The 12,726-nt window shown below is 40.4% G+C and overlaps 1 protein-coding gene across 1 annotated transcript in view; it reads left to right on the forward strand.

Moving 5' to 3' along the window:
* The window catches only part of VPS50 (VPS50 subunit of EARP/GARPII complex), an 821,620-nt gene that overhangs the window by 148,229 nt on the left and 660,665 nt on the right, over positions 1-12,726 (forward strand). Inside the window, exons 4-5 of the mRNA XM_078663657.1 lie at positions 811-882; positions 3,312-3,365. Of these exons, the coding sequence (XP_078519783.1) occupies positions 811-882; positions 3,312-3,365 (126 nt within the window). The remainder of the gene's footprint in view (positions 1-810; positions 883-3,311; positions 3,366-12,726) is intronic.

The following is a 12,726-nucleotide window of genomic DNA, read 5'->3' on the forward strand; positions in this document are numbered from 1 at the left end:
TGTAGAAAGATTGGGCATGTGGGGCATTTATATTGCCTGTAGTCTTATAATTATAACAATCCTTTGTGTAAGGAAGTAGTGAAACGAAGAAACTCTTATGTGGTTGGCATGGTTTTTGGCTCCTATAAAGGCTCATAATCGAACATTACAAAACATAAAAATGTAAGCACATTGTTTAGGGGCACACTTAAATAACTTAGCAGTATTCTTCCACATATCTATCTACAATATAAATTGCAACATTATTACCCCAGACAGAAGATGTGCTTTAGTATATGGACGTATCTGGTGTTCATTGCACACTTACATCAAAAATATTGAACAAACCAATTTCGTGATTTTGGTTCTTCCAATTGATGGTTTCTTCACCTCTGAATGCCTTGTGGTACATTCATGTATTATCATTCGCTCACATTTAGTGCATTATAGAATGTATTGATTACTGGAATGTTGAAAATGTCAAGTAAAGTTGTTAGGGAAAAAAATATTTACTTTGGCGCACCTTAACATTCCTCGCTTTAGTATCTCCCATTCGGGCACTCGAGCTCCCTCTGCGCTAGGACTTTATCTTTGATACAGCCCTGCAGTCCACCTGTATTCCATCACAAGCCACATGGCCCTCTTTAAGCCCTTGTTGCCAAAACTTTTTTCCTATATTTAAGCCATCTTCATAGAGCTGTGAAAGCTATGCTCAGAACACCTTATATAAGTAGTATACGAGCCACTCCAAATTCTTGTACTGAGAACATTTAAATCGTTTTAAACATTATTATGTTCTTTGCCACATATTTTTGTCTTTTTTTCTTACAGAAACTTCCACCCGTACTTACTCTGCAAGAATTGGAAGAATATAGAGACAAATTAAAGAAACAGCAAGCTGCGGTAAGTACATTGTTTTTTATTTTAAATCTGTTTCACAAAATCAAATATACAATCAACTTAGGTTGGCGAACTCAGTGTAGTCGCATCATAGCATGCCGTATAATGTACAAGAGTTAACTTTCATCAGCTGTAGTGCACAGCTTAGGGCCATGACCTCCAGGCCTCTTGGCACCTCCATGAGCTATTTCCCATGAGATGCCTATAAGTATTGTCAAAGTCTGGGTCCTTCCTAAGTTATGCCTCTGTCTCCATACTTTAGTTTGCCAGCATTGCTGCCCACCTCTTATAGTTTATATTGACTCTGAATGGTCTTTGCTTCGATTTCAGCTATCTGTCTGTATTCTTTTTGGGCCATAGTAATTTTATGGGTGAGTTCGCTGTTTGTTGACGTTTACATTGTTTCTAATTAGGTGGATGTGCTGCTAAAGAAACACTGTTTATGAGTCCTGTGTTGGTTTTAGAATTGTTTACTGCTACTTAAAGTTACCTTGGATTCCCAGGCTGACAATGTTTTGATGAACTCTGAAAGCACTGAGAGCAACGTGTATCAGCATCCTGATACCAGTCAGTTTTTCTTTTATATTATCAGGGTTTCTAAGGTCATATCGTTTTTCATAGGGCTCCTGCTGAGGAGACCCACCCTGTGAGTGTGTTGCATTCTACTTATTATTTTTTGATTGTTTGCTACCCCATTTCTTTTTAGAAGAATCTGGAGCTTTCTTTGAGCTATCCTTTTCAGGATTACATGTCACTTGTGGTTTCACAGGTTTAGCTCCTAAATTAACTCTACCCAGAGAAGCATAAGGTTCTTCGATAATCCCAGGTAGTTCTCGCTCCTGTTGAGCAGGAGTAAATTCCCTCAAGCGTTTGTGTAGAGCCACCTCTGCTGCCTCCCTTTTTACGTTACCCAACATAATTGCTAGTACATGTGCAAAGTTGCCAATCAGTTTCATCCCCAAGTCCAAGGCAGGCTGTGCCCCGTACTCATTCTGAATGTGTTCAATACTTCGGGAATAACTGCTATTTAGGGTGTACCATAAGTTCTGGTATAAACTGCAGTGAAAACTATACCCCAAGTTGTACAATCCTCTGGCAAGCAAATTGTTAGTATTCTATATTGTTCCTGATGGCCCGTATGGGGAAATGCTGATTCATGCTGTGCTATTTTCTGTGCTATTTAGAACAGCATTTGCTCACGTTTAGTGGGCATTCTTCCCATAATCTCGTTCAGTGTTTGTGGGCTGATACTTGTTGTAGCCATTTGAGGTTGACCTGCTTGAGGACTCCACGCAGGTTGAATTGTAAGAGTTCTCTTTACGAACTGTGTATGGTTTCTGAATAGTTTTACTATGTCTTTAATACATAATTCTGCTGCTGGCAATGTATCAATTTCTGGATGCGGTGTGTAAGCAGCCTGTGCTGGCCAAGTCGCTCTTTCTCTGCTGAGTGTACCGAGTCTCACATTTGTTTGGGGAGAGAAGCAGGTAGAGAGAGAGCAAGAAAACACTCACACCTATAGAGTGCTTAATGCAAAATAATGCATGCGGAAGGATGCAAGTCATCTTATTGAAAGGATGATAAAACAGCAATGCTTTAGATGTAGGGACAAACTCAAGAAGAGTCAGGAAACGTATAAATCCAGAAGCAAGCAAATGAGTGACAAAAAAGCCAACCAATGGTAAGGTATGGGCTTGCCCATAATCCACTGTAAGTATTGTTATTGTCCACAATAAGTCTTCAAGTACAGATAGCTAACAGCTCTCTGGAGGTGAGACCTAAACATTTCTCAAACGTGTACTATTTTCCTATTGAGGACTGAGCTGTGGCTATCCTTGTGCCATGGATTAGGTATTGTGATTGTTCTCAGGATTCGGTTGTTGAACAAAGAATGTTACAAGGAAAGGTATTTACATTAGTTGTATTTCATAGAAGCTGAAGCAACAGTATGTTTCTATTTGCAAAAGTACTAAATCTGCTCTTGCATACATTTCAGTGGATATAGTGTTATTATTTACTTATTGCATCCAGCAACATTATAGAGGAGTTCCCATTCCATAGCTTTGGGTCATCTAGAGAAAGCACACACTGTATAACATTAGGGAGGAGCATGTCTAATGTCTTAATACTTCCAGAGAAAGTCACACTGTATAACATTAAGAAGGAGCATGCCTAATGCCTTAAAAATTGCAATATGCGAGGGAGCCATCGCCTGAGTCAGACTGCTCCAATGAGAAATTGTTTTCCAAGAGGGCTGATCAGCAATCCTGTTGTTGCCTTTTCAGTAACCACGCAGTTGATTAAAAGTCTGCAAGCTAGCAAGTAACCAAAAAATAAATGAATACATGCACTTGAGACCGGGTTCCCTGTAAGGGACGATTGTGCCTGTCAATTTCTCAGGCACATTAATGTTTTCATATTTTTGTTGATAGGTATCGAAAAAAGTAGCTGACCTGATTCTGGAAAAGCAACCTTCTTACGTAAAGGTGAGAACTTAATTGTTTTTGAGCTAATATTTTCTTGGTTTTGTGATACTTGTTAATTTCTTTATACTTTCAAACTTGCAGTTTGGGAGAACATTCTCTAGTGTTTTCTTATACTTTACCATACCCTGCTTAAAAAGATATAGGTTACTACTTGGACAACGTTTACAGTGACAAACCTTTATATCGAGCCAGCAGTTTTAGTCGAGCTACGATCACGGCAATTTGTTCAATACTTATGTCAATATGTTTTTGTCGATGTGAATGGTTGTCACTACAGTGGCTGTAGGTGTTGATGATGTAACACTTTAAAATCTCAAATTCTGCAAGTCAGTGGTGCTCGCATTTTAAATCGTATGTATCAATTGTAAAGTTCTTACATGAACACTTGTCGTGAATGTAACACCTTGGTTAGAACAATTGACGAGTCACAAAAGTTCCAAACTTGTATTTGACTTTCATTTTATTTCAGCAGAATGCATTTTGATTGTTAATAGAGCGTATGTATTAGGGCTTATTTTTGCACACTTTCTTTTAATCCGTTTTGTTGTGAGAATATATGAGAAGCGAATTTACAAAGAAAAGCTTTTGGTTATTATTTCAATACCGAAGCAAGTACCTGTGTCATTGTTTTTTTCGAGCATACTATGTCTCTTTGTAATGGATTTTTGGACGAGGCAGAACTGCTGTGGTAAGATTCAGGCTTATGTGTCTTCTCCAGTTAGAAATCCACCATTATCCTAAACCTCCAGTCCCTCTCCATGTTGTTCCTGCATTAGTGTAGGTCCTTGCACCAATGGTTTGAATGTGTTGTTCCTGTCGCTCTGCTTGAATTTGTGCCTCAAAACCAGTGCTCTCGGAAGCAACTCTCAGTGCCACCCTAGTTGACTCAGCTTCTCTGCACAAGATGTCATGCTTCGCAGACACAACACCATTGACACAGTACTTTGTATGCTCTACAATCCGACATCTGGGACTGTGGTGGAGAATGCATTCATCTGTGCTCAAGTGGCTGCCAACCCACTCCCCCCCCCCAGTCCCAAAGTCTTTCTACCCATGTCCACCTTGGCCTTTGCACACGTGAAGTGAAGCTGGCAGTGATAAGCCAGATGACTTGCTTCATAATGAAAAGTATCACGTGATATCCAATGGGTTAGGTACTCTACTGCTAGAGACTACACTCTACTTGGGTTCCAGGTGCTCTAACAGGTGTCGGTACACTGGAAGAAACCATTTTCAAGCTAACTATGTTGAAGTCTTTGTAACCTAAGTTAGAAATCCTCAAGTCCAGTCTTTTTTGTAATTTTTAATGGGAAGCATGTAGTCCATCCCCGTTTATAAGAAGGCCGTTTGTTTTAAGAATTGAAGTTTAAAAATGCCCTAATGTACTTGTCTGTTGCTTACATAGGCTAATGTTCATTCAGTTATGGCAATCTATGGTTTCTACCTCTTGTGCAGATTTTACTGCTGTGCATTACATCCCCCTCACCTTTCTAACATGAATGAACAGAATTAATCTGAAAAGAGGCGAATATCGTCCAGGGAACATGTAGATATAGATGAAGTAATGTTTCTTTGCTTCGCCATATAAGATTGCAGTCTTCAGACAGAAAGCTAAGGACGAAGTCACTGACATTCCTTTTTCCAAGGCATGTCAGCAACTCAGGCCACTTAATTCCAGCAAGTCAGGTGCCAGTCAAGTCCCATCTTGATTATGAGATCTGCAGGGTCTAGCTTGTAATTACCCATGTTTTCCCGTCCCCCTGATTTCCTGGTATGCCTGGCATCTGTAAGTCCAATCCTGAGATTATACCGGCCCATATCCTGGTCCATTCATAGTAAAAACCACAGTTAAAGAGTTGCTGCATAAATACAAAATTGACACAGTTACGTAATATCACTGAGCTCCATTCAGGTGTTACTGGCCAGAGTCTAGTCATTCTTCCAGGTGACTAGGGCCAATTTTTTTGCTAGGCTTCTGAGCATTGGCTCTTTATCTTCTATCTCCGTGTCTCGGGTTACGTGGAAACCCATCAGGAAAACAGGTGAGATTAAGGCTGAAAAATGTCCAGTTACTTCTTTGGGAACCTGGCAGTACCTGTCAGTCCACCTGAGGGTATGCACACCAGTGTACAGTAGGGGGTAGGAAGAAGGTTTCCTCTCCACCACCATCACTTGTCAACTCAGTTATGTTGTTCTTGGTCAGGATTGCTACACAAGTCAGCTTCCATAGCCCACACCCTCACTCTGTGTTTCAGGAGCTTCTGAAGTAGGCAAAGTTACTCTTTTTAGCAGCTATGCAGCATGTCCTGTCCTTTGAAAGGGACAGGGCTCCAGTCCCACTGCTTTACTAATAAGGAAAGCCAAAGGTGTACCTTGGCCAACACTAGATGATTTTGACGTGCATCGGAACCTTCTCAAGTTGTTGTTTACTCCTACATCAGTACTTTTAGCAGTTCATAACAGTGATTAGTTATCTCTGTTAACATGATGTGGGAGTAAAACTGTACCCCAAAATTTTGACACCCTAAAATGTACCTAATTCGGTTTTCCCCCAGTTTAGTACGTGCATCAAGTCACCTCATCATACATTTTATTAGCACAGAAAAACCGTTCAATAAGTAATGGAGTCCACTCAATAACTGGAGTTCTAAATCAATTAAAAGTTAAAGGGTTTTAATCCAAAAATTCTAAATAGGCAGTACTGAGTCAATGCCATGAAGGCTGTCTGATGCAGAGTTACATACAAGAGTTTGTAAAATTAGAAAGTATTCAAATTCTAAAAATATATTAAGTCTCAGTGAACAGCAAGATCATAAGAAAATCGGATAGCATCCCTAGCAGGATAGAAAAGCTCAGGAAAATCTCTGGCTCATTCCCAAAATCAAGGGTTTTGGATACACAATTCTTGCATCTAAAGTTAGTAAAAGGACAAAATCATTGTGGTATGAGCAAAAGTATCAATTCTTTAGCAAATCACAACACAAGAATGATACATATAATTACCTTAACACACAAGCACCATCCCAATTCTTTAAAAAACTATTCGGCACCATCTGTGCTAATGTCATATGGAGAAGTACGACTAAATAAGAGACTTTGAACAGTAATACTTTCTCCCAGTGAATAAGATCAGTGAAGAAATTAACAAGATAGATACTTGTTGCAGTCTTACATCTGCACCATGGAAATGTCAAATCTAGCAAGACAACTAATGCAGTGGAAATAAACCATTATGCCAGAAATGTGACCTACCTAAAACACTTTAATACCTTCACTCCTATACATCATAGTACATTTTTTTAATCACACTTATTTTAATTTAGCCTGTATATGTAGGAGCATGTGTAGAAGAAATGGCTTATTATACGTTATTGTTGGTGCACAAAAATAAACTTGGAAAAACATTTAACAATGACAGCAAGCATTTTTAATGTGCCTGTTTTTCCGGATCTGTGAAAGTTTTTCTGGTCCATCATGTCATACCAGCTTTATTAACAAAAACACTTACAATACAGCTCTGGAAGTATTGCAATATTGCATCTTTTAAGTGGCATTTTTGGTGCTGTATAAGTTCAGTTGTTGTCCTTGCTTGTTAACATACAAAGACCATGTCCAGATAGTCCTGACACAAGTGACAGCGCTTGACACCTCCTCTGTTAGAATTCATGTGGGCCACTTTCCAGGGCATGTTCTTTCTGGTCTGTCTTATTAAAGGTGTGCACCGCTAGAGGACATCTTTCATTATTCACCTCACAAGGGCAGACAGACCTTGATTTCCATCTTCGAGGTCCAGCAGTGACTTGACCCAGATGTGAAACCGCAGGTTCAACTTTCACTAAATCAGGTTTGCCTGATTGTCAAACCCCCACAGGCAGATGAACCCTGCTATGGGGGAATGCCTGTTGACCCTGGACCCGAATGTCTCCTCCGAAAAGATGTCCTTGGCGAGGCCCATAACTGCTCATCTCTTTTTCGGTGGCACAGAGAACCTCCTGAAAATCTGCCAACTTATGTGCCTGTATCTTCAGAATGGCCCAGGAGAAAATGAATTAATTCTTTTACATGGGGCACAACCAGTGGAGTTCATGCAGATGCAAAATGTGTACCTGTAAATTCAGTATGACAGAAGTGACAGGACAAGCTTTTTCAGACATTTCTGTAGCATGGGTGCAAAAAAAAAGCAGTGGTAAATGCATTAGGTTTCGCCTATGTGATAAATAATAAGTTGTGCTGTTACAAGACATTTCACAAGCGCAGCGCTAGCACTGTGCAGGCAAAACCTAAAAATGGTTGCAGGGGAAAGAATCATTGGGGTACACAAATCTTTGTCTGAAAAAGTATAAAAAACAAAAGATGAATAAATAAGACAGGGAACATGTAAGCAGTAACTGATGATGTTATTAGTAATAGTGATGGTTATAGTATAGGCAAGGATAACCAGCATTGTCATAGCCAATAGGTCTCGCCTTTTGGATTTCATAAGTGTTTAGTCAGAGCTATTGGCTTTTTCCAAAGTATTTAAGCTATGTTGTAGAGTAGTGTGGCTGTTGTTCAACATGTTGCAAAGTTATAATCAAAAGCGTTATGAGCATTTTTGTTACCTTATATATAATAGCATAAAACATATAAATCACCATGTATTATTAGTATGGTGCAGGTCCGTCAATGGTACTCATTATCCTGAATAAACAAGAATCAAAACAATATGCGTCATAATAAGCAGCAATGCAGCAGTTTAGGGAATAAGAACATGTGAATCATAATGCATATATCACCATAAAAACACAGGCCATAGCGCTCTTGCGCTTCTATTATACCCTTTGGGGTATCCAATACACCATGTAGACTGCAGAAGCCTCTGGCCGCCTCCTACACGGACTGTAGTAGTTACTGAGTCCCAAAATGATGACGTGGGGCCTCCGTGGAGAACTCACCAGTCATGTATCTAGTTCAGCAAACAACAACTAGTTTCTAGTTCAGCAAGCAACAACTTTCCTGTTAAAAGGCGGTTGCTCCGCGCTCCCACAATGCAGGTCAGGGAAAGGTGACGCAGGCTTGGTTCACTTGAAAACGAGAGTAATGCTGCGGGTGCCCTGAAGGAGAGCATCGCTTGACCCGAGAGCAGATGTAGGTCACTAAACTCACCACAACTTCCACAGAACAAAGGTAGCTGAGGCGACAACGGCGCTGGGCACGGGACACCGCGCACAAACATTTTACCACAGCAAAGTAAACAAGCATGCACGCCTTGCGCTGAAAGAGGAGGAGGCAGCAGGGGGAAGGGAGAGTGGAGGGGGCCTGCGCCTGTTTCCCTTGCGGGAGCGAACAGGAACCATCTGTTAATTGCAAACCAATGGTTTCAAAGCTCGCTCCCGCAAGGGAATCGCCAAACGTGCATTCGTTGACATTCAAAGCTATGCAATACGTGCACGTTTTTGGGCCAAAAACTGAATCGACTATTAAAGGTCTCCTCCTATACTGCTCATCCGCGCTGCGTAGGCGAGACCTAAAAACGAAGAGTGTGGCGGTTGAGCAGGGTTAAATAAAGGTGAATATTAGTGCTGTTGAAATCAGGAACTCTACCGGAAATCAAGCATATTTATTGAAATTATGTGAGAAATACAGGTTTGTAAGATCATTTTGTAATGTAAGTTATTCTGCAAAATTGCGTTTTGTAGGACAAGTTAAACGATTGAATATTGCAGCAAAATAGGTGAAATAGAATTGGTGAATTTTCACTTATGTTGGGGTCAATAAAAGTTTGTGTACACAAAGCATTGTCAACTGCATAATTCATCAAAGATAACTTTGTGAATCGTGCCCTATTCTTCTGGTAGAGTAAATAAATCTACCTCAATGTAAAAAAAAAAAACATTACAGCACTTTGAAATGACCATTGGAGCTAAGGAGCTAAAACAGTTTTCTGTGGGAATTGGACTTGATATTTTAACTAGCCGTCTGTGGGTGGCATCAGGTAAGTGCGACGTACCTGACTTCACGTACACATTGTGTGATGGACAAGAAAGCATACATCCCATTGCTGGAAACGAGTTGGATTCCGGTTCTGGTCGCTGTTCTTGAGTGGGATCCGGGATGAGCCTTCTCAGATTTGTCCCCGGACTCATGTGCATTCAGCTTTTTTCACCATGAGGAGCAGCGCTCTGCAAGGGGCGAGGGTCTTGTTTTTTTCTTCTTGTTCTGCCGGGAACTGCTCAAATGATCGCTCATGTCTTTGATCGGGTTGTGTGCACAGCTGGGAGTGGTCAACTGGAGTGTGTCAAGACACAAGATAGCCAGAGGTGAAGGAACATTTTAAAGTGTTTTTGACAAGCTCTCTCTGTAAGCACGTGTCCTAGTTAAACATGACATTGATGGGCGTCTATCTTCTCTAATGCACTCTTTTATAACACAGGATTCCCCTGCAAATTTTACTCATAAATCTCATCAGGGAGAATCCATATTAGATTTTGTGATAGTAGAGAATTCTACCTTTGCCCTATTAAAGGATCTTAGGGTTATTGAAACCTTCTTTAGCGACCACAAATTACTTTCTACCTCTGTGAATATACACCCTCCCAAATCCGACCAATGGTCACTTAATAGTGATCTGGTAAATTTTGGAGCGAAATCAGGAAGGTGCTATTGGAACACAAAAGCTGAACGAGAGTTGGAGAGTGTTCTTGATGTTGCAATTAATGACCTTGCTATTTGGCACGGTTCTGAAATTGTGTGCTTCCTAGACTTTATGAAGGTAGTGATTTCGGTGGCTAAAAAAACAAATAAGTAAAGGTGTTTTGCAATACCCTTTAGTCCCCTGCGTCTACTTAATATAGAAATAAATAAGTTAGTAAGGGAACAATATCTGTGTAAATCGGCAGAAGGATCGCGTAGAGTAGCCTTATTAAAAAGAAGGAGGAGAGGGTTACAGGCAAAATTATGAAAAGAAGGGGAGGATATTATTTGGATAAAATTAAGAGAGGCTGCCTTTAACGGAGAAATGAGACAGTTCTGGTCCCTCATAGGTGAGGGCTGTGGAGCAAGAATAAGACCGCTTCCTATCCCCATTGAAGAACAAATATGGGTGGATTATGTCACAGCCCTTTACGCAAGTAATGGAGCCGCGGTTCCCCGTATAGAATATAGGTTTTATTGAGAATAGTCAGCCTTTGGTCCCTTTATCTGAAAAGGATATTGAATTAGCAATTAAGGAAATGCGTTCTTCCGGGGCAATGGGGCCGGATGAACTTCCAATCTCTGTCCTAAAGCAAAGTAGTGCAAAATGGAGCAAATTGCTATGCCCCGTGTTTAACACTTGTTTTTCCAGTGGAAAGATTCTTCCCTCGTGGAAAGGGAGTATTCTGGTGCCCCTTTTTAAAAAGGGTGACCGGCTATCTCCCCAAAATTATCGCCAAATTGCCCTTTTGGATGCAATTGGCAAAGTCTTTGCAAGATGCCTTTTGAAACAAATTAATGATTGGGTCGATCAAGCTAATATACTTCCCCTTGAACAGACGGGATTCCGAAAGAACCATGGCACCATGGATAACTTAACTGCTCTGCAAGTAATAACCGATAAATATATCAGGGTCAGAGGAGGGAGAGTCTATGCAGCCTTCATAGACTTCTCCACGGCTTTCGATAAAGTTGATCGTCCCTTGCTGTGGAAGAAACTACTTACTTTTGGTATGCCAGCTCGGCTGCTAAATCTAGTTCAGGACCTCCACTCCGATACCTGGTGCAGAGTATTGTTGGGAGGAGAGAGAGGCCTATCCCAAGCAATCCCCTCAGCCAATGGTCTTAAACAGTGCTGTTTATTAGCTCCACTATTGTTTTCCCTTTATGTTTGTGACCTCCCCCAGACCTTATCCTTAAGCGAAGGAATTGCCCCCACTTTGGGGGATAAACCGGTTGCATGCTTAATGTATGCAGATGATATATTACTTTTAGACCTTACTCCGAAAGGACTTAATAATCGTCTGCATGCATTGCACGTATTTGCCGAGTCCCACCATTTGAAGATCAACATCTCTATAAGCAAGGTAATGTGTATGATGGGGAAGAAAAAATCGAAATCTGGGAATTTTAGTTGGTCTTTAGGCAGTGAGAAGCTGGAAATTGTAAAATCCTACTTTTTTTGGGGAAAATAGTATGCGGTAACTTGAGCGATAAGGCTCACATAGATAACAACATTTGGAAGGCCAAGACACAGGGAAATGGACTGAGTGCTCTTTATAAAGCCACCGGCAAAAGACATTTTGTCCATTTGCTAGAGGCCTTTCGAGCAAAAATTCCAGCCTCTCTGCTCTATGGCATCGAGCTTATTGATTTGGGGCAATGGGGTTTTTTAGATACCATTGAGGGCAGACTTTTGCGACATCTAACTACGGTCAATAATGCTTGTACAGTGGAATCTCTTAGACTTGAATTTGGCATACAAAGTAGTTGGGTACAGGCCCTGGCGGGAGTAATACGTTGGGTCTCTTGCTTAGCCAAGGGTAAACCGGCCACTTTAAGATTTCTTATTAAAAAAGAATTACTGGGTTCCCTAAAAGAATATTCATTACTTATAAAGAATTTCAGAAGGGCTGTCACATTACTGGAATTGGAGGAATCAACTCTTTTTTTGCTATCTTCACATCAGCTAAAGTCGACCCTAAGACTGGCTACATGGGAGCTAAGTTTTAGGAGGGACAGAGATGCCATTATTACAAAGAAAGGTGCCACGCAGGTTGTTAATTCTTACTTATTTAAACATATACAACCTTATGCCTCTTGGAACCTCCCACACGGCCTACGCTGTTTTTGGTTCCTCTTGAGGCAAGATCTCCTCCCTTTAAATAAATTACTAGCTAGATGGTATGGTTCTTCCGATAAATGTAATTTATGTAACAACAATAATTCGACCCAGGATATTGCCCATATCCTTTTCATATGCCCTGCCCTAACGGCTCATCGCCGAAAGTGGGTGAGACCAATTTGTTTACAATCAAGCATTTTATCTGCCAAATCTTTAATCGATGCTATCCTTAACCCCCCCCATGAAATGTTTTGTTACAGAATCTTTAACTTTTTTAAATGTTTCTTAGAATTATATTAACGGATATGATTTCCATATTTCAGCTTCTGTGTTTATAGAATGCATCTTAAGGATTTTATGTTTTGTAAATGTTGCTGTCTTTTATGCTTTGCTTATATGTGGATCTCAATCGAGTTCCAAATCATATATTAATAAAATTGAATTGAATTGAATTATAACACGCAATTAAATACAATGTATTTGACATTTTATGAGCTTATTTATCACTGCCAACGAACTCCGTTGTTCAGTCCTAAATACAGTTGTGTTAAAACCTGCAAGCAT

This window comes from Lissotriton helveticus, chromosome 10 (genome assembly GCF_964261635.1).
Source record: "Lissotriton helveticus chromosome 10, aLisHel1.1, whole genome shotgun sequence".
Lineage (NCBI taxonomy): Eukaryota > Metazoa > Chordata > Amphibia > Caudata > Salamandridae > Lissotriton > Lissotriton helveticus.